This window comes from Brassica rapa, chromosome A08 (assembly GCF_000309985.2).
Source record: "Brassica rapa cultivar Chiifu-401-42 chromosome A08, CAAS_Brap_v3.01, whole genome shotgun sequence".
NCBI classification, from domain to species: domain Eukaryota; kingdom Viridiplantae; phylum Streptophyta; class Magnoliopsida; order Brassicales; family Brassicaceae; genus Brassica; species Brassica rapa.
In genome coordinates, this window is record NC_024802.2 from 12,564,203 (window position 1) to 12,590,439 (window position 26,237).

A 26,237-nucleotide genomic window follows, 5' to 3' on the forward strand; every position below is an offset into this window, starting at 1 on the left:
TTTACATTATGTAGTGATTGATTGACCGACAGCGTATCTTTTAGGGAATACTACCTCAACGGAATTTAGTGATTGCAATGTGGGACTTGACCACAACCTACCGCATTCTCGGGCTGATACTTGATACAAACCAAAATCATTTCGTACGTAATCGCTTCTTTGTTGGATCTATGGCCATCTAAACCATTATTTATTTGCATGGCATGAAAGGTTAAATTTGAATGCAATCACTAACATGTTCTAAACTTCTAATACCACTTAAAAATCCTTTACAATTTTTTTTTAATAATTATTGGTTAGATTTATCCTAAACTTAATCTCTTTAATTATTCTTTTAAGTATTAAAGCTTGGATCTCTGAGAATGACAAAGTGAAAATAGATAAGAGGAGTACAATACCAAAAACACGATAAGAAAACAAATATTCAAACTTCGTTTCTGTTCTTTCTTTTGGTACCTTCTTACTCTATGATCATTTTTCTCTCTTTCTCATGCTTGTTCTTTCTCTTCTTGCAGCTCTCTCCCTTCTTGGTTGCTGTTGAGATTTTGCTTACCTCTCTCTCTAAATATGTAGTGTATGACCTATGTGTTAATCTGCCAATAATTAGATTAGGAAATTTATAGTGTCTATAAATCATTGGACCCAATACCATTCACAACTTGCAAGATATTCAATATTGTTCCAAAACTAAACTAGGCAAAATTGACTCCGTGAAATATAGGATCGATAGATCTGACCTACAAAATCTCACGAGAACCATGCTTCAGCGCTTTTGGGGATTTCTGCCATGCATCGACCGATTTGTATCTTGCGATTTGATCGGTCATGACTCATGTTACCAAACACACAAAATCAACAACGAGAAATCTCAATCAAATTTAAGATTTTCTATAGCAGTCTCATAAATAATGGAAAAGCGATTGACTAAACAACATTGGATGCTTCATGTTAGGCTTAGTCATAAGATTTGTTATTAGGTGCACCTAATCGTGTTAATAAATCATATGATTGATCAACTTGCATTTTATTATCATACAATATTCATTTTGACATTTATTAGAAAATTACTGCAATTACTTGCCAACAAAATGTTCTTTTTGGGGGAAACAATAATTCAGCTAAAAAAAAAAAAAAAAAACAAAAACAATAATTCAGCTGATAATTTTGACTATAAATAATTTAGAGACAGAATGCGAGAGGCGTTGACAACACGTACGACGAGTTCATGCACGAGAAACGTTGACAAAGTCAACAACTACTGTCCACTCGCAGTCTACTGTATATGACTACTAACTAAGATTCATGTGGGCTCCACATTATATACTTATGACATGTGGCAAAATCAAATGACCTTTGCTCTGATGCCTCTTCGGGCTCTCTGAGCTCAATGTCTTTTTATCAGTTGCTAAGATCCACTCTCAGAATAATAGCCCCTGAATTTTATTTTTTTGAACTTTATAATAGCCTGTGAAATTAATGTTTAACAACAATTATTTTGAAATAGAATATTGAAATTACGAAGAGATTAATGAATTATAAACCTCTGAAATTTGATAAAAATATTAATTTCTGAAAGATTCAATGAAACACGATTAATCATTTATAAGTTTAGACCAATTCTTTTTGATCAAAAAAAAAATGCTTAGACCAATTCCTAATTGTGAACTAATTCATTTTTTTTTAACTTAATACTGCCAATAATATTTTTAATTTAAATATTTAGCTTACATCTAATTAGATTTTAGTTTAAATATGGGGATTAGTAACTCAATTATTAGGCAAGTGAATGTGTTAAGTGTTAAGTGTTAGTTAATAAGAGAAATTACAAATAAATAATGTTCAAAAAAAATTACAAAAAATTAATAATGGAGGTAAACAAAATTTCCCGAGAAAAGAGTATAAAACACACGCAAATGAGGAGCGTGGTACTTATCAAAAACACTGTTTTACACTCGTGCGACTACTTAACTCTTGACAATCCCTCTCTCATACACACTCTCTGCAAATGAGCAAACTCAGGCGAGAAGAAACACCGACGTTTCATTCTCCGAGATAAGTTTCGAGGATGAGAAAAGCTTCACGGTGGTTTAGGAATCTATTCGGACTTAACAAACCCGACCCGGGTTATCCGGATCCATCCATCGTAACACCTTCTCGCTCTTTTCCAAAACGTCGATGGAGCTTCGTCAAGTCCAAACGCGAAAAAGGAAACGCACCGCCGAATCATCATCCTTCTCCTCCTCCTCTGCGGAGTTCGACGCCTCCACCGTCGTACCTTCAATCTTCTCCGTCAGACGGACGGCGGTGGAAACAGAAGCTGGTACGGGAGGAAGAAGGAGACAAGGAGTCCGACGACCAAGAGGTTGCGTTGGCCGCCGCGACTTCCATTGTTGCTGAAGCCGCCGTCGCTGCCGCCGCTGCGGTCGTCAGGCTAACGAGCACGGCGAATTTTAGCAGCGGCTTCAACGACGTTGTGGCGCATGTTAGCAGGTTCGACCGATACAGAAGCGGTCGCGACAGTCTTGCGGCCATTAAGATACAATCTACATTTCGTGGTTATTTGGTAATTTTCTTTCTTTCTCTTTTATTATTTGTTTTGCAAATATTTATTTGGTACTCTTTATCGAAGTTTAATTTACAGATTATCAAATATCAACTTTTGGAGAACGTACATAATTTGCTTTTTAATTTATTCCATTTTTACATATGATGATATGATAGACGAAAATTAACTGGTTATAGATTTCTTAAAAAAGTTACGGGGATGAATATTCTTCGTATAAATTAAACATCAACAATATGATCCATTGGAAGCAGTTGCAATTTTTTTCTATTGCTTTGTGACATGATTAAGTTCTAAAATTTTATAGGTTATAGACAGTTTAGTAAAAAAATTTAGAAAATTCGAATAAAATTATGAGCCTATGGTTTGCATATATCTCTTAAAAAAAGTTTTGGGACAATGTTTAACTTGCATCTATGCATCGGTTATTACCGCAGAAGTAGGCTATATTTCAATTCATGATAGGCTAGTTAATATATGTATATCAGTCTTTCGATTCATGCTTAGTGTGTGTAAGCCAATTCAGACCCACATGTTTGCTCATCGACCTAAAAGTCTCGTTGTTCATTAATATTGTAGAGAGGTTGACAATTCATGTAATGATGTAAATGTCTTCCTCATATTTGAAAGTTCAATTTCCTGAAGGGTCAACTTTTTTTTGTCCTTCTTTTGGCGCCAACTTCTATCAGAAGTAACGCTTATTTAAAATTCAATATGTTTTGTGGTCCTATCTATTAGGCCTACTATCTATAATGAAAGCTTGAGGTCAAGACTCACAGGTCTTTTTTTTTGGAAGAATTCAATTTAAATCAATGTTTTTAAATTGTTTGATTAATGTTAATCAAGGCAAAGAGAGCATTAAGGGCACTCAAGGGATTGGTCAAGCTTCAAGCTATAGTTAGAGGCCATATCGAACGAAAGAAAATGTCGGTCCATCTGCGTAGGATGCACGCTTTGGTTCGAGCTCAGGCTCGTGTCCGTGCCCGTCGTGTTGTTGTATCGTCTGAATCCTCTTCTTCTAAATCAAACAACACCAAATCTTCTCACTTTCAAAACCCCGTAAGCCTCTCGTTAAATCCCTTTAAGATTTTGTTCTTATATAACCCACAACATATCTTGTAATTCAAGGTTCCTTTTTAACATCTATATAGATTGACAAGGGTCCAACAACGCCGGAAAAACTAGAGTATTCGATCTCTTCTCGCAGCTCCAAGCTCGGTCATTCTCATCTTTCCAAGGTATTACATTTTCAATTTCTGTTTGAATTCATGTTAGTTAGGCTTATTCATTTAACATTTAACTAAAAGATTGTGGAATAAAATTTCAGAGGAACGGTTCAAAGGCAAGGGGCAACAGACCTGACATTTTCTACTCATCTCACCTCGTCCTAGACAACTCAGGCTGGTCTGGACCAGTTTACGCCATGCCATTTAGCCCATCCTCGTCACACGAAGAGACCGTAAGCCAGTTTTGCAATGCAGAGAACAGTACTCAGTTATACTCAGCTACATCTATAAACAAACCCAGTGTTTTCACGACTAGTTCTATTGCACCGAGTGAAAGCACCAAAAGCTGCTGCTACACAGACCATCCAAGCTACATGGCTTGCACAGAGTCCTCTAGGGCTAGGGCACGGTCTGCTAGTGCCCCAAAGTCGCGACCGCAGTTATATCATGAGCAGTCTTTGTCTAAACAGTTTGGTGATGCTCTGCAAACTAGTTTCATGAACAAGGCTTATCCCGGTTCAGGTCGCTTGAACCGGCTCGGGATGCCAATTGGTTATAGGTACTAAGAATAGTTGTTGAATCCGTTTTGTACTATATGGTTCGGGTTGTGATAGTAATCAAATGAAGTGGATGACCGGTTAAACCTGGTTTTGTTGTAGTCCAGTGGATTGATTTATGCATAAAATGTATCAAGGTTAAACCTTGGAATGACAAATATTTCTGTATTCAAGTAGACAAATTGGTAAAAAAAAAAGAAAAATGGGTGATTTATTCAAAGATCCAAATTTGATCATACTTCACAGGCCGCAGAGAATTGACCTCAAAACCAAATTTCTCATGTTCTGTACCTATCCTGAAAACTCAGAATGTCAAGTTAGCGAAATGGAACTTCTTCACAAACAAAGTACCTCCATTTCTCTTTTGGTTTGCATCCAGAGGCAGTGAGATCCTCTCTCGTCAGCGGCTCCTCCGACGCAACACCAGCCTCTTCTGTCGGAGGGCTTGCCTGCCGCAACGAACAATTGACTTCCTCTCTTAACAAAATGACTTATATAGAGGAGCAATGATTTAGTAGATAAGAGTCCTAGAGTAGGAGCTAAAATAAGCTTCTTTCATCCTCTTAACACATATACCACATTATCAGATAATCATCTGTGTATATATATATCTTACAAATCAAAACTCACACGGCAACAACCAAATCAGAGCTAAACTCGTACTCCAACCAAACAAATCAACCACTGACCGATTTATTAATCTTGCACAATGTAGTTTATGGTATATATGTGTGTGTGAAATATGATACACATATTTAGCAAGTATGTTTGCGACACATGAATATACAGTAATCTTTATACATAAATGGCGTAAGCTAGTGGTTTGTGTGTATATATAGGCTTCGAATGTTACAATCTGCACCGCATTGAAGTTAATAGTAACAAGGATCTTTACATATATAATATATCTATACATATTTATAACTGTTAGAACCGCACTGCAGTTGAACCGTTTGTCCCACATCACTTAATCCACGGTCATTATTCAGAATCTATATTTTAAACTAATCTGTCTCACAATGATCTAAAATATTTTTGACGCATAATACATGAATTAGTTTTGTTGTCGCAAACCACATGAATCATGATACTTAACTACAAATCCAGGTGGTGCATTAAATTAATCATAAACTCAATTAAGATAATTTTATATCAATTCTGTATTCTTTGTACTGTTACAACAACAAAAATTCTCTATTTCTTTGTAGTCGTCGGTTTTCTATTTTTTATACTGATACATTATAAACTTCACAATCTTTCCAATACTCCATCTGTTTCACTAAGATAGATGTTTCACAAAAAAAATTGTTTCAGAAAGATAAATTTTTATGTTTTCTATAAAAAAATTGCAAACTTCAATAAAATTAATTGATTTTATTAAGTTACTATTGGTTAAAAGTTATTGAAATTTAAAAATTACAGAAAATGATATATTTATTATAGTGATTTAATGTGTTTTTTTAATATGTATGAAAACACTAAAAATTCTATCATTCTAAAACGGAAGGAGTATTTAATTAGAATGAAATAATGAAAAGAATGTGTCACTAACCACGTGATTTCAACTAAAATACTAAATAAACAAATAACCATGGCGAAGGAAAAAGACTTTAGAAGTGTGTCATAATCATAATGCTATTGGGTTGATTGTGCAAGAGATTTTTGTTTGCTGGAACAAATTTTGGCGTCATATTTTTATATTTCCTAATTCTTAGTAGGTGGAACCAATTTCACTCTATAGTCTTCTATAAACAAATGAATGAAAAACATGTGAATGGTAGATGAATCACCCCATAAAATTGTTGTGAACATTCGGATTAGATTCTATAGTATCAAAACAATGACAAATATTACATGTTTGTAGACCGCTAATGACCAACTAAACATTTTAATGTAGACCTCAAATCAATGATGGTTCTATACACAAATTAATGATGATTTTATACATATTTAGAGTTTGTATATTAGTTAGCATAATACAAAACTCAATAGAGTTTAGTTTTCGTTTCTAACTAAAATAGGATATATATATATATATATTACTATTAGAAAGCCAGTAAACCCAAATTGCAGGGAGAACCACAATTTTAAGATTTTAATAATATGAATAAGTGTTTTTGTTGTTGTAATACTGCAAGGCATTTTCATTTCCACTTTATTTCAACTCTAAAATATAATTTAGAGTAAAAATGTTCCAATAGTACTTTATTTTTCACTCTATAATAGAATAAAAAATGAGTTTACTCTATATATAGAGTAAGTTGTTGTTTTTTTGTTTATCAATCTATTTTTCACTTTAAAATAGAGTACTATTAAAGTATAATTCAACTATATTATAGAGTTATACTATTCTAAAAGTAAAAAATAGAGTTATTCATTGGATGGTCTGGCATGTTCGACAGATTGATTTAAAATGTTTAGCTGAGACACTAATCATGACATGAGGAGTACGAGGACAAGAGTAGAATATAGTCAAACTAGGGTCGGCCCGCCCTACGGACGGGATGATAATTTAAAAATAATTTAAATAGTTAGAATAAATATTTTTTTTGTTTAATATTTATTTTTATTTTAAAATGTTTTCTTCTATAAGAGTATAAATCATTATTTTATTGATTGTTGTTCTTTATTCAGTTCATTCTCATTACAATTAACTAAACTTTTTCCTTACGATTAATAAAACTGTTTATTTAAAGTTTTAATCTGTTTTTATTTTGATGGTGTAGAATTTTTGAATTAAAATGGCAGTTATCTTCACTATTCTTTGATAAATAACATTATATTTTTAATATTTATTTTAGTTTGAAATGTTTAGTTTTATAATATATAGTAATCATTATTTACTATTATAGAAATGTGCACATTAGTATGTGTATACATATATATATATATGTTGGAGAAAAAGACATAGACGAATTATTATAAAAATAGTTATTTTTTATCTGTGGCATACATAAATCCACTAATATGTTTTATCCTATAAATTATTCAGATTGTGTAATAAACTTTCTACTATATAAATAACATTAAAAATTTTGTAACGCTACTAATGTACACAATTATTTTTTACATTTGTGAATAATTTGAAATCATATATCTCAAACCAATCAGCTTCTTTCTAGAAATATTTCCTTAGGAACAACATGTAAAGTTGCTTCGGGTGTTATTATCTGCTTATATATAAACACGGTAAATTTCACTTGTATATGATAAATTAAACTGAATGTCATTAGAAAATAAGATAATTTATTTTCGCATCTCAGAAAAGCATGATAGAATCATAACATTTTGGTATGCTCTAAGGGTTTTATATATTTAAAAATAAAATTATTTGAGTTCTTCTCCTTCGTTTAGTGAACAATGTTTAAAAGACTTATAATTTTAGGAAATCAACAACAATTTTGCACTTTCTCTTTTCAAATCATTGACAAACTATATTATGTAAATGTTAGGGAAAAACATCAAACTATTTTGTAGAGATTATGTATTTTCATTATATTATCATCTGCTGACTGAAAACGATATTAAAATTTGTTTGCATTGAAAATTATTAAATACTAATGAGAGAAAATAATGGATAAATGTCTTAGTAGATTTGATCTTAGTAATAAACAAAATTGAAACAACCAAACAACTCACCGGATCAACCCAGAATTTAGAGGGAAAATTTATAACTTTCTTTTTTTGGATTCTTTTACTTAATTAAATAAATGCTATTTTAAAATTTTGAAAATTAACAACAATTTTACACTTTCTCTTTTCCAATCATTGGCAAAAAACAAAATTTAACTGTTGGAAACAAAAGATCGAATTATTTTGCAGAAACGTTGTCCTATAGTTTTTATTTTTATTTCCTGAAAAGTAAACAAAACAAATTTACATAACTTCCACCAATAATATGATATTATTTGATTTCTTCAGTGGAGATAATATAATATATTTTCTACCGGAATTTACACTTGAATTTATATTTGTCACCTTCTCATTATTTTCATGCTAATGAGCATGTTCCTATAAAAATCTAACATATATAAAATCATTGCAGTGCATACACTCGGGACAATTCCCCAACAATATGGTCGTCTACTAACAGCAGGCTCAGTAACTACGGAGGCTTCTAAGCTCCATCTTTCTTATCAACTCATCCGAGAAGTCGAGACTTCATTTGAACCGCTAAACACAATCTTCTTTTTTTTTTCTTTTTGAAACTAAGTGTGAAAAACTGAGAAGCTAAGTGTCATGACACTGCAAGCTCCACATACTCGCGGCCTGACAGCAGTAGATATAATCAAACAACGATCTGTGACTCTGAGATGCTCCAACGCGACGAACTCCTACGAAGTTTAAAAGTTAAAAGGTCACAGGCGAAGAAGACAAAGTAGAGCAGTGGTTTTCTGTGACTCTAAGAAATAAATCCTAACGGTCTCAAATAGAACAAAAGCTTTTCGCTAAACATTAACCAGATTAATTGCAAAATCACTGTAACTCAGGAAAAAGAGAAGAGGACAAATCTCGGAAGAGAGACAATGTTAGAAACAAACAATTTAACAATTAACACCAAAGCCTATCCAAAATTAAAGATATGATCCACTACAGAACATCAAAAGATGAAAGCTTACAACAATCAAAACCCGTAAGAAAGGTACATATAGTTTCATGCAGTTCTGGAGTGCCTCTGTTTCTTCTTGATCCATTTGCAGTGCTTATCTAAATATACAGCAGTGAACTCTAATCACTAACATCTAAGCAAAAATACAAAATATATAGAAACTGAAAAGAAGATGATGAGAATATACCCAGATTTGGTTAATTGTCGTTGCTTTGTTTTTCTTGGTCCTTCCTATACGAAATTGACAAAAGTCATGTACGTAGAGTAGTTAATTAGAAAGAAGAGATGGAGGATACTTAAATTAGAGCTAGCCATTTTCCAGAAAATAAAAGGATATATATGTTTGAATAGGTTGGTAGGATGATTTCGAGAAGAGGAATGGTAACCTTTTTATACTGAGATTTCCACGAGAGAAGCAGAAATAAATGTAGATCGTGTATGATTGAATCAAGGAGGCCTTTAAGAAGACGAAGGTGAAACTGATTAAAATCAGGGTCTGAGGAAGAAGATGAATCGAAACCCTAGACTTAGAGCCTACATCCCGACGGCGGAGAAGAATAACGGTTCAACCATTGAAATCAAAAACGACACGTTTAGAGACAGGACTAAACTATTTTGGAGATGGTTTTTTTAAAGCTTCATCTAAAACCCGTTTGCAATCTAAAGCCCAAACAAAATATAAATCAGAATAAATAAAACGCTGCATTTTGTAAAGCGGGACAGGTGTCGTCACGATGTCGACCGAATAGATGACGTGTCCGTCTACGTGGACCATCTGGGAGAGATCTAAAGCTTCTTTTATATATATAGATAGATAGATAGATGTATATTTGGGTCATATATTAGCCACTGAGGAAGGTCTTCTTCAGTTGAGGAATGAAACAAAACAACGAAACCCTGACTTGAAGATAAATAATGACTTCAAGCGTACATCCCGCATCGGAAGCGTAACTATAAGACACTCATATTTAGCGTAGTATAAAACAAGAAGATGGTCGATTTTGAAAGATACTTACCTGTACGGGGCCGTCTTGATCATGAAGAAGAGTTGCCTAAGCTAGTGACTTCCATTGCACATAATGGAAGGGTGCTTAGCTTAAGGTCTCCCCAAGTGGGAGAGCCTGCGTCATTATTTGTGGCATTGGAAGCCTGCGTTTGCACGCGGCCTCTCCCAAGTCTCCAGTTCAATGTTTGGTTGGTTTAAGAGTCTTTGATTGAGTTGAAATTAATACAGTTAACCGTAGCTAGACTATGACATACTTCGTTACGGATAAGGTTGTTGGATCCGTGCCAAAAGTCGGATTCACAGATAAAATTAGCACTTTTTACATGTTTGAACTTCGGTGGTGTTTGCTATTAGCTCATCTTTTGATCCATCTTGTTAAGTAACCACACAACATATTCTTTCAATCCAATCTTTCTCGAGATTTCACGACTTGGGTTGTGTTCCTCATGGAATCATTTTTGTTTTGTTCCTCCAAATAATTGCAACAACCTACGGTTGACTCAAGAAAAGTCATCCCACGAGTCAACGCAACAAACCATTCAAAATGAGGGACCAGGTGAACTAGACAGTAATATACAATATAATTGGAGGGATTCCTCCAGGATTTTTTCATCCTCATCAAAGATTCATGGCTTATAAATCATAAACGTGACACCAAAGGAAGTAACGTTCACCTATATTCTGAAATGAACCCAAAAACAGTAAATTTTGGGGCTGACATGATTTTTGGTTTATAAAACGAGCTTGTCTTTAACGAGGAGTTACAGAAGTAATCGGTGCATCATCAATGGAACAGAGAACAGACTTATCCATTGATGGACCTGTTTGTTCCTGATTACTCTTAAAGAAAAGTCCAGGTGGTCTAGGCACTGCAAGGGAGATAGAGCTAGTAGTAAGCATTTGAACTATCTCTGCCATGGTTGGACGATCTCCAGTGTCTTCTTGGACACATAATAAAGCGATATGGATGCATCTCCTTATTTCGTTTCTTTGATAGTTATTTCCAAAAGACATATCCACGAGATCTAATGGAGACCCCTTGCTCCATAGCCTCCAGGTCTATTAAACATTGTAAGACTTCAAATTAAATTAAATATAATTTATTTCTTTAGATTATAACTATCTAGACTTACATATGTAACCAAGTTGCAAACACTACCATCCATCTGATAGAGGCTGCTGTTCTTCCTTCCGCTTATAATCTCAAGAACTAAGACTCCGAAGCTATAAACATCTGATTTCATTGAGAACTGGCCGTACATGGCATACTCGGGAGACATGTAACCACTGAAATGGTATATAAAAGTTTGAGTTAATAGAAGGATGATGTCATTATATGCACTGAGTAGATGGAAAGAGCAAAAATTACTAGGTTCCAACTACTCTTCTCGTATTGGCTTCGGTTTGGTCCATTTCAAATATTCTAGCCATTCCAAAATCTGCAACTTTTGGATTCATATCAGCATCCAAGAGGATGTTGCCCGCTTTAAGGTCACGATGTATGATTGTGAGTCGTGAATCTTGATGGAGATATAGAATCCCTCTAGCTATTCCTCCTATAATCTTGTACCGTGTATTCCAATCCAGCTGGCTCTGCTTACTTGAGTCTGTGCATATACATAGTTAGCATGTCAAACAGACGACATATTTTTGGCTAAGCATTGTTTTAACTTTACCAAACAGGAAATAGTCAAGACTTTTGTTAGACACAAACTCGTAGACAAGTATCTTCTCTTCTCTCTCCAAACAAAACCCAAGAAGCTTGACTAGGTTTCTGTGCTGAAGCTTTTCCACAAGAACGACCTCATTCTTGAACTCTTTCTCGCCTTGTCCTGATGTTTTTGAAAGTCTCTTCACGGCAACTTGTAGCCCATTAGGAAGTGTCCCCTAAAAAGATAGTGAACTACACTTAATTAACCACACCTTATTTAAATTTCTTCTATTAGAGATTCCCATATCAGGAACAATAGTGATCTTTTGGGTAACGTATAAGTGATGCCGTAATCCTTCACTTTTGAGTTAGATTTTAGTTGTGAGTTTGACTCATTACTAATATGGTATTAGAATAAGGTTTGAATCAACAAATGATCTCTCACCTAAATAGTGTCTTATTTATGTAGCATGTATAAATTTTTATTTTGTTGTGGTATTTCCAAGATGGTGGGTTTGGGATGTTTTCACATCTCAAGAAGACAGAGAGTTCCATATCAGAACAAAAGTGATATTTGGGAAATATATAAGCTATATGGCAATCTTCTTAGTTTTTGAGTGTGAGTTTGATCCCTTACTAATATTACATCAAATAAATCAAGAAGCTCAATGAATTAGTTATACCTTGTAGACTTTTCCAAACCCACCTTGACCAAGTTTGTTACTTATCAAAAACTTATCTGTCGCAGCTTCAATAACCTTAAAATCAAACTGCAGTGAGCCTGCAGTTGTAATGTCCTCCCCTTCTGCAAGAAAAAGAAAAAAAAGCTCTATAAAACTCTAAGCAGTACATACAAATATATTTTGAATCCTTACCATCATCTGCAGCTGTAGTATCATAAGTCTTCTTCACTCTCTTTGTTACACGGTAGCTTATAACAGCCACAAGAAAAAGAACAAAGACAGAGAAAGGCACACAAATTGCCAAGATTATCACCGTCCAATCTCTTCCTTTACCTGCCAAAGTATTACATCAGACATGACACATGGTTTCCCAAATCTTAATGTCTCAACCCGAACTAAATGAAATATACATAGAGATTTTTTTTTACCAGGCGGCAAAGGAGGACCTGAAACCAGGGGAGGACTATTTACCGGCGGAGAGAGACTTGTCACAAAGGTTTCATTGTAGAACGGATAGAGCTCGTACCGTGAGTTACAACTCGGGACAAGAACTCTTCCTCCAACACTGTTGAAATAAAAATCCTTGATGGACCTTTGCAGACAGGTTACACAATCTTCACCTGACAGTTCAGGATTGCACTGAACCGAAGTGTAAATGGTCCGGGACGAAGTGAAGTTTGTCTTGTTAGCCGCAAACTTCTTCGTTCTGCTATTAGCTGCTTCCTTTGCAGACTTGTTAATCAGAGCAACCACTGCATGGTTGAACCGGTCGGACAGGTCTTGGTCTTCTGTAATCTTTTGAGGGTTCCAAGTGATTATTCTAGTTGTGGTTACAGCATCACTGAATATATTCCGGTCAGAGTATCCAAGCATGCACTCATCATACTGAATCAAGAATTCTTTCCCTCCTGGACATCGAGTCGGAGCATCTTTCGTGGCAAATAGGACGCAGTCACCGCAAGCTTCAGGCGAGAGGTCTCCTTTGCAGAGATAGAGTCCGAATACCATGTCATCGTTTTGACCCTTTGTGAGGCTTTGTGATCCCATGGAGAAGAAAGCACTGTTGGAAGAAAGAGAGGTCAAAAGGGTTTGGAGATTGAAAAAGTAAGTTGTGTTTCTTGATATTCTGTTAGTACATAGTTGGCTGACATAAGTCGGGTCTTGTAATTGTGCAGAAGCCCTCAGGTATGTAATGAAGAAGGCGAGCAGGAAGAGAGAGTTTAATGAGGTATAAACAGGCATTATCCAACTTCTTATCATTTCTTCTGTGTTTTTTTTTCTTTTACTTTTTTCCTTCATTGGGTTTATGAGTAAAATTGATTAAAACCAGATCAGCTAGCCAATCTGAAAGTTAAGACCATCTCCAACTTCTTGTAAGTCAAAGTCAACTCTAAGAATAACATCAACTTTTATTGTTTATTTAATTATAGAACTGATAATGTGAAAGAGAAAATGAGAGAATTAAAATATCAGTCTTCTTCTTTGACGTCTACTGTATTTATTAGTAGAAAGAAAAGCAAACTGGACGTGAATATATATTAAAAAGGTTGGAGACTATTCTCCTAGGCGCGGAGACTTTGTATGACTAGGACGTACCCGTTTACTAGCTTACCAGACAAGTAACAAATGAACAGCTAAACATTAATTAAGCATCATAATTAAAGTATTAGTGACCATATGAAAGATTGAAATGATTGGACGATGTGAGAGGAATTTTTTTGAACGCGTAAAAAAACAGCGTCAACGTATCTGATCACTGTTTGACATGATTCTCCCCAATGGTTCTAACAAGGGGATTTTTTTTGTAACTTCTGTCACAAATGAAAATTTGGTATAAAATTTAACATTTACACCAAAAAAAAAAAAAAAAAAAAAAAAAGGGGATTTTTTTTATATGCATGGCTGATGGTCAATCTCGATAAGAACACACTTATTACATATTGGATATTTTTTCCCAAAAGGTTACAATAATGTCTTACCTGAATTTGAAATATTTTCTGGCTAATGCTAAGAGTAGTCAAATTGCATGTTATCGGATTACCATCATGTTATCAGACTACCATGTACATTATATGAGTCGAAACTCAAGTTTAGACCTTTCACATAGCTTTGATTTTGTTTCAAGGAAGATTCGGACCCTAGAGGAATGTTTTAACATGTTCCCAAATCTCGTCTACCACTTAACTAAGCCTTGTAGGCATTTTCATTTTTGTTCCCAATATGACTATGCTAAAGCTATGTGTTGCTTGCAAATTTTCCAGAGCGGGTTCTTTATATTGAGTAGTTCAAACCGGTAGTGACGCTTAATTATTTTCATATCTGATATAAAACAACTGGCAAGCATTTTTGGAAACAACCTCAACAAAAACAGACATGCTGGATTTTTATCGAGGACTAACATCGGTGATTGTTGCTTCATCTAACGAACAAGCAAAAGACATGCTGGTGGGTTCACCCGGTTCCAACCCCTGGGCTAGTGGGTTTGATCCTGGTCCATTCCTAAACAGAAATCCAGGTGGTAGAGGCACATCCAGAGTAATTGAGCTGGTTGTGAGCATTTGATGAATCTTAGACATTGTTGGACGTTCTGCAGAATTTTCTTGAACACACAACAGCCCAATATGAATGTATCTAATGACTTCATCTCTTTTACTCTCTTCTCTGATAACGGGATCTATGAGTTCATGCAATGATTTGTTCTCCCAAAGTCTCCATACCTATATAAGTTGTGTAATATGTTTTCAGAACTATCATCACAATTTTATAGAATCAAACAAAGTTTGGGGCTAACGAGTTTATAGCTCACATATGTGACTAAGTTGTTAACTAGACCCTCCATCTGGTAGAAGCTGCTATTCTTTTTTCCGCTAATGATCTCAAGAATCAATACTCCAAAGCTATAGACATCTGATTTTATGGAGAATTGACCATGTGTCACATATTCGGGAGGCATGTAACCACTGCAAACATAAAGGTGAATTCTCAGAAATATGGTATTTGATCGAAATTCACCAAATCCAAAAAGTAGATACTCACAAGGTTCCAACCACTCTTCTTGTATTGGCTACATTTTGGTCCATACAAAAGGTCCTTGCCATTCCAAAATCAGCAATTTTTGGGTTCATATCCGCGTCTAAGAGAATATTACTTGCTTTTAGGTCACGATGTATAATTTTGAGCCGTGAATCTTGATGAAGATATAAAATTCCTCTAGTAATCCCATCAATGATGTTGCGTCGCATAGTCCAGTCCAGCTGAAGTATCTTCTTAGGGTCTAGATAGTCATGCATGATCACAAATATTAGGTATGTACAAGAATAAAAAACAAGAAACAAGAGTATAGTTTTAAGTTTAACTGACCAAACAGGAAATAATCAAGGCTTTTGTTAGGAACAAACTCATAGACGAGTAACTTCTCTTCTCCTTGTAGCGAAAATCCGAGAAGTCTAACAAGATTTCTATGCTGAAGCTTTGCAACAACAACTACCTCGTTCTTGAACTCTACCTCACCTTGTCTTGATGTTTTAGACAGTCTCTTTACCGCAACTTCAGTTCCATTCATGAGCATACCCTTGTAAATAATCCAAATAAGGCATCATCATTTCATTGTTTCTCCACGAAAGAAGAAAATGGGGTGGAAAAATAGCATATAAATACCTTGTAAACCTCACCAAATCCACCTTGACCAAGCTTGTTACTAGCAGAGAAGTTGCTGGTCGCAGCTTCTATTGTCTTTAAATCAAATTGAACAGATTCCGCTATTTTAAAGACCAACATTAAGCTCATCAAAAAAGCTTCTTTAGGTTAAAATATCAGTTAAGGATTTAAATGGAAACAAAAAACTCACTTGGAAGTTCAATTTTTTGCTTTCTCTTTCTCTTGAAAATAGCAACGACTATGGCTACCAATATTATGAAAAATAAAATAACAATGACTATAGCACTGATAATTCCTCCTGATAAACTTGTATCTGCATAAAGCCACCACTTCACCAAAACCATAATTACACAATATATTAAAAATCAAATCAAGAATGTCTCTGAAATGGTTACCAAAAGGACTTGCCTTTCTTAGGCATGTTGGTGACGACAAAAGGTGTCTTTGAAGGCGGCGGTGAAGGCAGTGGTGGTGATGATGGAGGTGGCATTCTAATATGATCAAAAACACCAGAAAATGTGTACAATTCCCACCGTAAAAAGCAACTTGGCCGCAACACAATGCCACCTCTCTTCCCATGGTGCAATGTCTTGTAGTAGTCAACGCTCTTCTCTAGGCAAAGTTTACAATCCTCCGAAGAAACATCTGGAGTGCATTGCATCAACACCGATATGTTCTTGTAACCCGGCACAGGAGCTATTTCATTTTCATAGTATTTACTAGTAGGAGTAGATAAATTGTTTCTCACCAACGATGTCATCGTACGAGACATTAACTCATCCCATACACCATCAAATTCCTTCAGGTTTTCTTTTTCTATGTCCACGGAATTGTAAAGGACTTTAGATGGCTCCAAGATGAGGACCCCGGTGAAAGGTTTGCGAGAGTAGTGAACAAGGCAAAGAAACTCTTCACCTAACCATGTGAAAGAGTCTGTCTGATTGGGACATGACTTTAGTAAACTATCTGAGGTGTCCTGGATGCATTGGGAGCAAGCTTCTGGTCCAGCACCTGGAGAGCACATCCCCACGGCGTAGACTATGTCCGGGTCTAGGCCCATCCAACCGTAGAAGTAGCCGTCGTGAACCGTGACGTTAGAAGCCAGAGTAAAGTTGATGAGACGGCGGTTCATGTCATATGGACTATCCGGTTTGAAGTTTCCAGCAGTTTCGTCACATGTTTGTGCAGAAACAGATATAGCACTAAAGATTATGATTAAGGAGCATAGGATTGATACACTGCTCTTCTTTGCCATTTTTATTATCTTTAGATTATTCAGTTCATGTGTGTGTGTCTGTGTTGAAATGTGTGGATATTATAAATTTAAGTCTGAATTGTATACTTGAACGACTTTGCATGCTAGCTAATAATACTAGTTTGAATTATAGTGGGAGACTTGACCCTAAAGTCACCCTTGATGTTAGAGGGTGTTTCCGTTTTGTTATAATCAGTGATTTATTTCAATCAGTGACTTTATGACGCTAGTTTTTCCGCAGCACGCGGATCTATATACGAAAAACGGTTCTATCTTATTCACATGGACAGCTTTTCGCAGCAGTCATGATCATACCAAGATATAGCATCTTAACTTGCCTTAGACATTTTTTGCTTCTTTTAGTTGATTCAGTCAATGTTTGCGTGCGTGTTCTTATGGTTCTCATTAACAACTCAGACGTTTGAGTTTTCTACTTGAATGGACATGCACATTAATAAGAAACTGAAAACTTTGAATTTTGTGATAGACTTGGACCGTCGAGTTCAACTTTAACATTAGAGTTCTGGACTAACACTTGTGATCTTCAATATTTGAGTGAGGCTACTTTACTAGATATTTCTCCAGATTGCAGGTGACCATTATAAACTATATATTCTTCAGATTCGTCAAGGACTTCGTTAGGATTTACTAATGAAAATCAAACAAGATCAAATAACTTAAACCAAGACACGAAAATCATGTTAAAAATATATTAATTCATGGTTTTGTGGAAGTTGATAGTATTTTTAAAAATATATTTGTTAATAAATTTATGTAAATGGGTGAAACCCCTAATTTGATAGGTTACTGTAATAAACTCTCTTTGTATAAGAACAGCCCTGTGTGTTTTTCATTTCCCAAACCAAGCTATAAGATATTGAGAAAGATGCTTAATCTTTGTTTTAAAATGATAGTGAACTGCCTCTTATCATGGTCTAGAAACGTAGTCATTCTGAATGGACTATGGGTAAAAATTAAGGAAGAACATATATGAGAAAGTGACATGCGTTTGTGGAAAAAAAACTTAAACCAAACATAACATGTTGAGTATTCAACGAGGAATAACATCGGTGATAGTAGCTTCATCTACAGAACAAGTAAAAGACTTGCTGTTCCATTGACCCGGTTCCAGTCCCTGGGCTAGTGGATTCGATATTGGTTCGTTACTGCAAAAAAATCCAGGTGGCAGAGGGACGGGCAGTGCAATTGAGCTGGTTGTAAGCATTTGGTGAATGGTAGACATTGTTGGACGATCTACAGGATTTTCTTGAACACATAACAGCCCAATATGAATATATCTAATGACTTCATCACTTTTACAATTGTCTCTGATGCCAGGATCTACGAGCTCGTACAATGATTTACTCTCCCAAAGTCTCCAGACCTGTATAAATTATTGTAATATATTTATAACTATGATCAATTAGATTAAGAGAATTAAAAAAAAATTGAGAGTTATTTAGTTGATAATTGCTAACATATGTGACTAAGTTGTTAATAAGACCCTCTATCTGGTAGAAGCTGCTATTCTTTTTGCCACTAATGATCTCAAGAATCAATACTCCAAAGCTATAGACATCCGATTTAGTCGAGAACTGCCCATTTGCCACATACTCTGGTGGCATATAACCACTGCAAAATACACAAGTTAATAAGCGACAAAAGGGTTCATTAACTGAACTTCATTTGCTCCAAGAAAGTATATACTCACAAGGTTCCGACCACTTTTGATGTATTGGCTACAGTTTGGTTGATTCCAAAGATCCTTGCCATTCCAAAATCAGCGATTTTCGGATTCATATCAGCATCTAAGAGAATGTTACTCGCTTTGAGGTCACGGTGTATGATCTTGAGCCGTGAATCTTGATGAAGATATAGAATCCCTCGAGTAATTCCCCCAATGATGTTGCGTCTAACTGTCCAGTCCAATTGAGTTCTCTTCTTAGAGTCTGCATACTTATACAAAATAAAAATTAGCTAGGTTCAAGGAAGAGAACCAAATGAAAGTGAATTTAATAAAAACAGACCAAAGAGGAAATAGTTGAGGCTTTTGTTAGGAACAAACTCATAGACGAGTAACTTCTCTTCTCCTTGTAATGAAAACCCAAGAAGTCTAACAAGATTCCTGTGCTGAAGTTTTGCAACAACAATAACCTCGTTCTTGAACTCTACTTCGCCTTGTCCTGATGTTTTAGATAATCTCTTCACCGCAACTTCAGTACCATTCATGAGCATACCCTTTCAAAATAATTGCAAATTAAGCAACATATCACTTCACGAAGTCTCAACAAAAGAAGAAAGCTAGGTGGACAAAGAAAGTCTATATGTGTATATACCTTGTAAACCTCACCAAATCCTCCTTCACCAAGCTTATTACGCTCAGAAAATTTGTTTGTAGCAGCTTCAATTGTGCTTAAATCAAACTGGATCGATTCGGCTTCATTTAAGACAAAAAAAGTTTGTGAAAAAGTTCCAAGACAAAATTAAATGTTCAAAACATAAATAAACTCACTTGGAAGTTCAATTTCTTGCTTTTTCTTTCTTCTCTTTAAAGTAACAACGCCTAGAGTAATCAATATTATGGCAACAAGAGCAACAACGACAATCACCGCAATAACTCCTCCTGAGATTCTTGTATCTGCACAAAAATCCAATTCACCAAGAACATAACTACACACAAAAAATAAAAATAAAAAAGTTGCTCTACTCTAAAAATAGAACTTGCCTTTCTTGGAAACATGAGAGGGTACTGTGAGAGACGGATCTTTGGAAACAGGAGATGGTGTCATAGGGAGCGGCGTTGAAGGCTGTAAGAAAATAAGATCTGAAGCACCAATGAAAGGATACAACTCCCACCGGAAAAAGCAACTTGGTCGCGATATAACTCCACCTTGCTTCCTACGGCAACACGTCTGATAGTCAATAACGTTTGTCCGTAAGCAGACGTCACAATCTTCAGAAGAGACATCTGGTGTGCATTGCATCAACGCCGATATGTTCCTGAAGTCCGGTAATTGAACTACATCGTCTTCGTCTGCATAGAACTTAGACGAACTGTTCCCGGCTGATGAGGAAGATGAGATATTAGAGATCATGCCAAACATTAATTTTGTCCACACACTATCAAAGTAAGTCTGATTCAGATTGGTATCTGCAGTACTGGCGATCGCTCCGCGTGGCTCCATGCCGAGTAATCCGGAGAAGGAGCGGTTGGTGTATCGAACAAGGCAAAGGGTTTTGTCACCTGACCATGAGAAAGCGTCTACCTGGTTTAGACAGTTCTGTAGTAAGCCATCAGAAGCGGTCTCAATACATTGAGAGCAAACATTAGGTTCAGCGCCTGGAGCGCACATCCCCATGGCGTAGACTCGGTCCAGACCAAGCCCGATCGAACTTTGGAAGTAGCCGTCATGAGCCGTGACGTTTGAAGGGAGGGTGGAAAGGATGAAACGACGGTTGTTGTCATAAGTACTGTTGGGTATGAATATTCCAGTAGTGTTTTCACAAACTTGTGCAGAAACAGAAATGGAACTGAAGCTTATGATGATGATGAAGAAGAAGAAGAAACAGAGAACTGTCTCATAGCTCTTTTTCGCCATATTTGTCTTTTAGATAGAGTGTGAATGGTTGTATTAGTACTTGAATGACATTAATAGGGGTGGCCGGGTGGGAGCGAATAATAATATAATAATAATATAATTTTTGGTATTTGTGATTTGTTTCACTAATTAATTTTTCAAGTCAATTTGTTTTGAAAAATACGGATATCCGTAAAAATTATGAATCTTTACGATCATTTTATCCAAATTGTTAAATACAAACAAATCTAGAAAAAGTTTTTTTTTAAATAAAAAATTATATAAAATAAAATAAAAGTAATAAGTAGCAAAACTATATGTTTCATAAATTTTTAAAATAAACTAAATTTATTTATAAAACACAAAAGTTAAGAAAAAATTGTTGTTTTATAAAGATTTTATATTTCTTTTAGTTTAAAATTTTTATAAGTAAATTTGTAAATAACATTAATATAATTATATGTTAAATAATAATATATAAAAATATATATTTAGTTGTAGATAAAAATTTATTTGTATAAAAGCGGAGGGGATATACAGTTATTTGTGATTTACTCTGTTTTTTGCTGATATTAATTTTTAATATATTTTTTGTTCCGAAGAGTTACGAATATTCGGATTTTTTGAATCTAAACAAACAATGTATCGAAGCAAATTCAATGGATATCCGAAAAATCTAAAGGACTAGTCTTGGCCTTTTGGATTTTGACTTATGGAATAATATGCATGCCAATTTGTCAATCACTAGCATCATTTTCAACGGGGACTAAGTCTCGTACTGTGAATGCATTTATTTCTGATCAGAAACTAACTTCGTCATAATTTCCTCGTTTAGTTAGTAAAAGATATATAAGAAGCATGATGGTCATTCGATTAAATTTATTTTAGAAAGTAGACTTGCTGGCAGAGCATTTAGAAAATCATAACACTTATTAATAAAAAGAATTTCAAAATTTTCCAAAAAAGAAAATTCAAATTTGGAAGTGTTCGAACTTTTACGTACGTTATGTGCTTTTATGTGGATTTTTTTAAATATAACCTCTAAAATATTAATATAATTGATATAGATCCACCAATAAATGCTATCCACTATTGTAAAATATAATAATTTATTATTTATAATAAATATGTTTAAGTTTAATATATTTGGAATCAAATAAGAGATTTTGGTAAACCTGAATAAGGGTAATATTTTAGATTTAATTTTTAAAACTGCAGGAATTGAAGGATGCAAAAAGAAAAACGAAATTGAAGGATGCAAGAGAATGTATAATAATGCTATTAATGTAATCGTAAATAAATCCAATCATTTGTCGTCTAATAAAATTTTTTAACAAGTCAACGAACTTAACATCACATCAGGAGAATATTTATTAAGCAAAATTTATTTAGAAATTAATAAAAGTATGCATTTATGATTGACAAGAAATATGGGTATTATTTTATTTACAAAATTTTATTGACAAAGAAATCCCAAGTTGTTAGAAGATTAGTGTTATAGTTTTAGACAATAAAACACAAATTCATTACCAAAATGAAAAAAATGTCCAAAATTGTAGGAATTATAACCAATATATTAAGGCTCTAAATAGTGACCCAAAGAATGAATGAGAATGGTGAATTTCTTATCATTCATTACAATTTACACTATTCACAAGAAATATTTGTTCCATATGATTTTATATATATATATATATATGTGTCTATCAATTTTTAAAATATAATAAGTTTACTGTATATTTTTTTAATTGAATAGATTGTTTCAAACTTTCACATGTATTTGTATCTTCTTCTACATATATCTTTTCAGATTTTATTTTATTATTAAAATCGTAACTATATATATAAAGATTAGTAAAATATTGTTTTATTGTCATATTCAAAAATATTGTAACTTTTCACAAATTTAGAAAGTTTTTTTTTAAAATAAATTTTCGCTTCATAGATTTATATTATCGAGTAAATAATTAAACATTTAGTTTTTGTTTAATTTTTAAAATAAATTATATAGTTTAAAATTTGTTTTCATTAGTTTAAAGTAGTAAAGATTAATCATTGTTAGATAATATGATTTTTGTTATTTAATTTTTTTTTTATAATTTTAAAAGTTAACATCGATAAATATTTAAATATTTAGCATATAGATGTATAATATTACAACATTAAATTATATCTATTTAATTTATACTAGATATAAATCTAATGGATCATCTATTGTTTCAATTCAATTATTGATAGCCCAATAAAAATTTATGGTCTTCCAAAATTTAAATGATAAAATTAGATTCTAAATGTAACATGACTTTCTAGTAATAAGTCTATTAGGTCAATTTTTTTAAAAAAAACACACATAAATCAAGGTTTTGACTTCTGTTTTAATATATAAGATTTTAAGAAATAATAGACTATAATTATTATTTATCAAATTAGGGAATGAATAGATTTTCCTCTTGTTTTATTCTTTTTCGTTCCTTTATTTTCTATTTTTAATATTATTTTAGAGCCTTAGATTTAGATCGGTCTTTAGACGAAAATAAGTCAACATCTACGAATTCATATTTCATACTTCTTCAGCCTAGGACCCGTTTACCAAGGACAATAATTTCGTATGTAGATAAAAATCTTCGCTAAGGTTTGTGGGGTTTCAGAAAAGGCACTTCTTAAATCTATTGGTCTACTTCTTCGTGTTTAGAATTTATCTTTCTCGTTGTTCCACAATAACAACACAGTTGTTAAAAGCAATACACAATTGGTGTGATGGCCTGGATACAAGCCCATCAAGCATTTGCTCGAGGGCCAATCAGTATAAAAACATTTTTGGGGCCAATTCTCATGAAGATTAGGTAGCAGAGATGGTTAAAGTTGCTATTATTTGGGTTTCTCTTGTTGGGTGCCCTGGGTTCGAGTTATGGATAGAGCATTTCTGGGTCAATTTTTTTTTCTTGCTTCTAGCTTGCAAAATGTCAGGCACGGCCCTGGTTGGTTCACGTGGCCAACTACTTTACTTCTCAAATTATGTGCTGTTCAGCTATTTTGTTAAGTCCTTAAAAAAGAATCTTAAAATAGAAACTTTTGACTTAGTTTGTAGAGATCTATTATTCTTCCTATTTGTTCATTAAAATAAGTCAACAGGACAGTCACAGTGTTTTTCGTTACCCTCAAAGATGTGGTTTTGGGGATCGAAAGGAGCATCTGGATTCTCGTCTAGTTCCACCGCAGAAGATGTCACTCATGGAGTTGACGGAACTGGCCTCACTGCTATTGTCACTGGTTCTCTTCTATCAAATCTTTCTTTCACAACTTGAGTTTTGTCTAAATATGTTTACTTTTCTGTACTTTAAGATCTAGGGCCCTCTCTATTCCTCTCTCAGATTTGACTTTCACCTGTAGGCAAAAATGATATGACTTTGACTGTCCCTCCTACACTTAGGATAGTTGAGTCATAAAGTAACAATCTTTTTTCTAATGAGCTTTTCTTGAATTGGATTCTGTCTTTAGCATGGTTGGGACCATTTCACTGATAGGGGAGAGAACTTGAGATCTGTAAAAGAACATGTGCTTATAAAATCTTATATACACTCTGTCTCTGTTTCAGCTGATTATATATCATAATCCAAATAAAATTAAAATAGCTAGCTTAGTTTGTTACCCTGCATTGAGCTTTATGGACTTTGTTTGGTTTCTTAAGTTGTCTTTTGTTTCATTGTTCATGTTTTCAGGAGCATCGAGTGGTATAGGAGTAGAGACAGCGCGTGTTCTTGCACTGCGTGGTGTGCACGTGGTTATGGCGGTGAGGAACACTGTCTCCGGTGCTAAAGTTAAGCAAGATATCCTCAATCAAGTCCCTGGTGCTAAACTCGACGTCATGGAGTTAGATCTCAGCTCAATTGAATCTGTCAGGAGATTTGCATCTGACTACAAATCTACTGGTCTTCCACTAAACATCTTGATGTAAGCTCTCGAAACACAGTAGTTCATGTCTAGTGTTTTGTGACGGTTTTAATGTTTTGTAATCTCTCAAATCTTGTTAGCAACAACGCTGGGGTAATGGCATGTCCTTTCATGCTCTCTAAGGACAATATTGAGCTGCAATTCGCAACTAACCATCTAGGTGAGCTAAGAGAAACCAAACCAAGATTATTATACCTTTGTCCTAAGTTTTATAGTCTCATCATCATCATCATCATCATCATGTTTCAGGCCATTTTCTGTTGACCAAGCTTCTGCTAGATACAATGAAGAACACATCACGTGAAAGCAAACGAGAAGGAAGGATTGTTAATCTATCATCAGAAGCTCATCGGTTCTCTTATCCTGAAGGAGTCCGGTTTGATAAGATCAACGACGTATCAAGGTACTTCTTCGATATCATGTTCTTTATTCTTGAAAAAAACGTGACATTGTTCGTTGCTTTTGTTTCTACTGCAGTTACAGTAGCATTTCAGCTTATGGTCAGTCTAAACTCTGCAACGTATTACACGCCAACGAGCTTGCAAGGCAACTGAAGGTAAGTACAACAAGAAAATGGATCTATCAAATCAAGAACCTATGTTGATTCAGTTCTGGTATGATCATAAAACAGGAAGATGGAGTCAATATAACAGTAAATTCACTTCATCCAGGAGCCATTATGACAAGTCTTTGGCGCCACTTCAATAGCTATTTAGCTGGTAACTTCTCTTCTGTTACGCACATGTTGTAAACAAATGTGTGTATATACATACTTTGGATTTGCTTATGATCCTCTCTGTCACTGGCTTGATGTACGTAGGAGCTGTTAGTGCACTGGCTAGCTATTTTATAAAGACTGTTCCGCAGGTATGCTTTTAGTTTCTAAACCTCACACTGATAATAACCAATCAGTAACAACTATTCTAGGAGAGAACTGGTGCTGGTTAAAGATATAGACCGTTCTTCCTTTGGTTTGTTGGTTATCTTGTTTAATACTGGACTTTGTAGGGGGCGGCAACAACTTGCTACTTGGCATTGAGTCCTCAGGTTGCAGGAGTTACAGGAGAATACTTCAGAAATTGCAAAATTACTAAACCATCATCATTTGGACAAGATTCAGAATTGGCCAAGAAGGTTTGGGACTTCAGCACTAAGCTAACAGATTCACATTCAGGAGAAAGTCATTCTTGAAAGTAAATTGTTTCAGATGAATCTTTACTTTGATGGTTTTCATGTGTGATTTCTATTTCAGTATTTTGACAAAAGGAAATAAAATAACATAACAAACCTTAATCATTTCAACTCTGCAAAATGTGGTTTAGTTCTGGTTCTGACCGGTTTAGTTATTGGCTTTTACCAAAGGATAGAACAATCACTTAATAGAAGATGCAAAATGAAAATATAGTCACCTTTTATAACATTGCAAAAGATCAAAATTCAAGGCTTGAAGAGAATCTCGACTGTTTCAAAGAAGACTGGTTACAACAAATGATGCTTGCAA

The 26,237-nt window shown here is 34.5% G+C and overlaps 5 protein-coding genes and 1 non-coding gene across 11 annotated transcripts; 3 read left to right on the forward strand and 3 right to left on the reverse strand.

Moving 5' to 3' along the window:
- The first annotated feature begins 1,893 nt into the window (after positions 1 to 1,893).
- LOC103834276 (protein IQ-DOMAIN 14) lies at positions 1,894 to 4,566 on the forward strand. 2 transcript variants are annotated; one of them, XM_033277039.1, is made up of 4 exons: positions 1,894 to 2,563; positions 3,410 to 3,622; positions 3,724 to 3,801; positions 3,891 to 4,566. In XM_033277039.1, the coding sequence occupies exons 1-4, from the start codon at positions 2,066 to 2,068 to the stop codon at positions 4,353 to 4,355; spliced, it is 1,254 nt and encodes a 417-aa protein (XP_033132930.1). In that variant the 5' UTR covers positions 1,894 to 2,065; the 3' UTR covers positions 4,356 to 4,566. The 2 variants fall into 2 exon arrangements, with proteins under 2 accessions (XP_033132930.1, XP_009108597.1); XM_009110349.3 differs by having other exon boundaries at positions 1,924 to 2,563; positions 3,715 to 3,801.
- Positions 4,567 to 8,208: 3,642 nt separating this feature from the next.
- LOC103834278 (cysteine-rich receptor-like protein kinase 5) lies at positions 8,209 to 14,055 on the reverse strand. 3 transcript variants are annotated; one of them, XR_004450174.1, is made up of 10 exons: positions 12,724 to 14,055; positions 12,488 to 12,628; positions 12,296 to 12,417; positions 11,638 to 11,848; positions 11,331 to 11,568; positions 11,095 to 11,248; positions 9,342 to 11,020; positions 9,143 to 9,186; positions 8,966 to 9,053; positions 8,209 to 8,680 (listed from the first exon to the last, which is right to left on the reverse strand). XR_004450174.1 is itself a non-coding variant. In XM_009110351.2 (7 exons), the coding sequence occupies exons 1-7, from the start codon at positions 13,592 to 13,594 to the stop codon at positions 10,712 to 10,714; spliced, it is 2,046 nt and encodes a 681-aa protein (XP_009108599.1). In that variant the 5' UTR covers positions 13,595 to 14,055; the 3' UTR covers positions 8,209 to 10,711. The 3 variants fall into 3 exon arrangements, 1 of the variants encoding a protein (XP_009108599.1); XR_004450175.1 differs by lacking the exon at positions 8,966 to 9,053; XM_009110351.2 differs by having other exon boundaries at positions 8,209 to 11,020.
- LOC117127625 lies at positions 9,964 to 10,127 on the forward strand. The gene has a single exon (XR_004450645.1). It is a non-coding gene; the product is annotated as a U1 spliceosomal RNA (small nuclear RNA).
- Positions 14,056 to 14,589: 534 nt separating the features above from the next.
- On the reverse strand, positions 14,590 to 17,569 carry LOC103834280 (cysteine-rich receptor-like protein kinase 17). Its single transcript, XM_009110352.2, has 7 exons — positions 16,361 to 17,569; positions 16,143 to 16,265; positions 15,953 to 16,053; positions 15,656 to 15,866; positions 15,332 to 15,569; positions 15,102 to 15,255; positions 14,590 to 15,012 (listed from the first exon to the last, which is right to left on the reverse strand). The coding sequence occupies exons 1-7, from the start codon at positions 17,205 to 17,207 to the stop codon at positions 14,680 to 14,682; spliced, it is 2,007 nt and encodes a 668-aa protein (XP_009108600.1). The 5' UTR covers positions 17,208 to 17,569; the 3' UTR covers positions 14,590 to 14,679.
- Positions 17,570 to 18,169: 600 nt separating this feature from the next.
- Positions 18,170 to 22,515, reverse strand: LOC103834353 (cysteine-rich receptor-like protein kinase 18). Of its 2 annotated transcripts, none has more exons than XM_033277032.1 (7): positions 19,933 to 22,515; positions 19,720 to 19,845; positions 19,544 to 19,644; positions 19,235 to 19,445; positions 18,919 to 19,156; positions 18,686 to 18,839; positions 18,170 to 18,591 (listed from the first exon to the last, which is right to left on the reverse strand). In XM_033277032.1, exons 1-7 carry the CDS (start codon positions 20,804 to 20,806, stop codon positions 18,259 to 18,261), a joined length of 2,037 nt encoding a protein of 678 aa, XP_033132923.1. In that variant the 5' UTR covers positions 20,807 to 22,515; the 3' UTR covers positions 18,170 to 18,258. The 2 variants fall into 2 exon arrangements, with proteins under 2 accessions (XP_033132923.1, XP_009108670.2); XM_009110422.3 differs by having other exon boundaries at positions 19,720 to 19,830; positions 19,933 to 22,514.
- A 583-nt stretch (positions 22,516 to 23,098) lies between these two features.
- Positions 23,099 to 26,072, forward strand: LOC103834281 (short-chain dehydrogenase TIC 32, chloroplastic-like). 2 transcript variants are annotated; one of them, XM_009110353.3, is made up of 8 exons: positions 23,099 to 24,055; positions 24,505 to 24,736; positions 24,817 to 24,896; positions 24,986 to 25,139; positions 25,214 to 25,292; positions 25,368 to 25,455; positions 25,557 to 25,603; positions 25,745 to 26,072. In XM_009110353.3, the coding sequence occupies exons 1-8, from the start codon at positions 23,950 to 23,952 to the stop codon at positions 25,925 to 25,927; spliced, it is 969 nt and encodes a 322-aa protein (XP_009108601.1). In that variant the 5' UTR covers positions 23,099 to 23,949; the 3' UTR covers positions 25,928 to 26,072. The 2 variants fall into 2 exon arrangements, with proteins under 2 accessions (XP_009108601.1, XP_009108602.1); XM_009110354.3 differs by lacking the exon at positions 23,099 to 24,055 and adding an exon at positions 24,079 to 24,328.
- The last annotated feature ends 165 nt before the right edge of the window (positions 26,073 to 26,237 follow it).

Bases quoted from the DNA above. Each gene is read 5' to 3' on its own strand.
- LOC103834280 (XM_009110352.2), bottom strand. From the start codon at position 17,207: ATGGCAAAGAAGAGCAGTGTATCAATCCTATGCTCCTTAATCATAATC. The intron at 16,266-16,360 runs GCAAGTCCTTTT...GGCTTTATGCAG, and splicing joins CACCAACATGCCTAAGAAAG to ATACAAGTTTATCAGGAGGA. The intron at 15,867-15,952 runs GTATTTATATGC...ATTATTTACAAG, and splicing joins GATTTGGTGAGGTTTACAAG to GGTATGCTCATGAATGGAAC.
- LOC103834278 (XM_009110351.2), bottom strand. From the start codon at position 13,594: ATGAAGGAAAAAAGTAAAAGAAAAAAAAACACAGAAGAAATGATAAGA. The intron at 11,569-11,637 runs GTAAAGTTAAAA...GTATATGCACAG, and splicing joins TCTTGACTATTTCCTGTTTG to ACTCAAGTAAGCAGAGCCAG. The intron at 11,249-11,330 runs GTAATTTTTGCT...ATACCATTTCAG, and splicing joins AGAAGAGTAGTTGGAACCTA to TGGTTACATGTCTCCCGAGT.
- LOC103834276 (XM_009110349.3), top strand. From the start codon at position 2,066: ATGAGAAAAGCTTCACGGTGGTTTAGGAATCTATTCGGACTTAACAAA. The intron at 2,564-3,409 runs GTAATTTTCTTT...ATGTTAATCAAG, and splicing joins CTACATTTCGTGGTTATTTG to GCAAAGAGAGCATTAAGGGC. The intron at 3,802-3,890 runs GTATTACATTTT...ATAAAATTTCAG, and splicing joins GTCATTCTCATCTTTCCAAG to AGGAACGGTTCAAAGGCAAG.
- LOC103834353 (XM_033277032.1), bottom strand. From the start codon at position 20,806: ATGGCGAAAAAGAGCTATGAGACAGTTCTCTGTTTCTTCTTCTTCTTC. The intron at 19,645-19,719 runs GTGAGTTTATTT...TCTTAAATGAAG, and splicing joins GCAAGAAATTGAACTTCCAA to CCGAATCGATCCAGTTTGAT. The intron at 19,446-19,543 runs GTATATACACAT...TTATTTTGAAAG, and splicing joins GATTTGGTGAGGTTTACAAG to GGTATGCTCATGAATGGTAC.
- LOC103834281 (XM_009110353.3), top strand. From the start codon at position 23,950: ATGTGGTTTTGGGGATCGAAAGGAGCATCTGGATTCTCGTCTAGTTCC. The intron at 25,293-25,367 runs GTAAGTACAACA...ATCATAAAACAG, and splicing joins AGCTTGCAAGGCAACTGAAG to GAAGATGGAGTCAATATAAC. The intron at 25,604-25,744 runs GTATGCTTTTAG...TGGACTTTGTAG, and splicing joins TTATAAAGACTGTTCCGCAG to GGGGCGGCAACAACTTGCTA.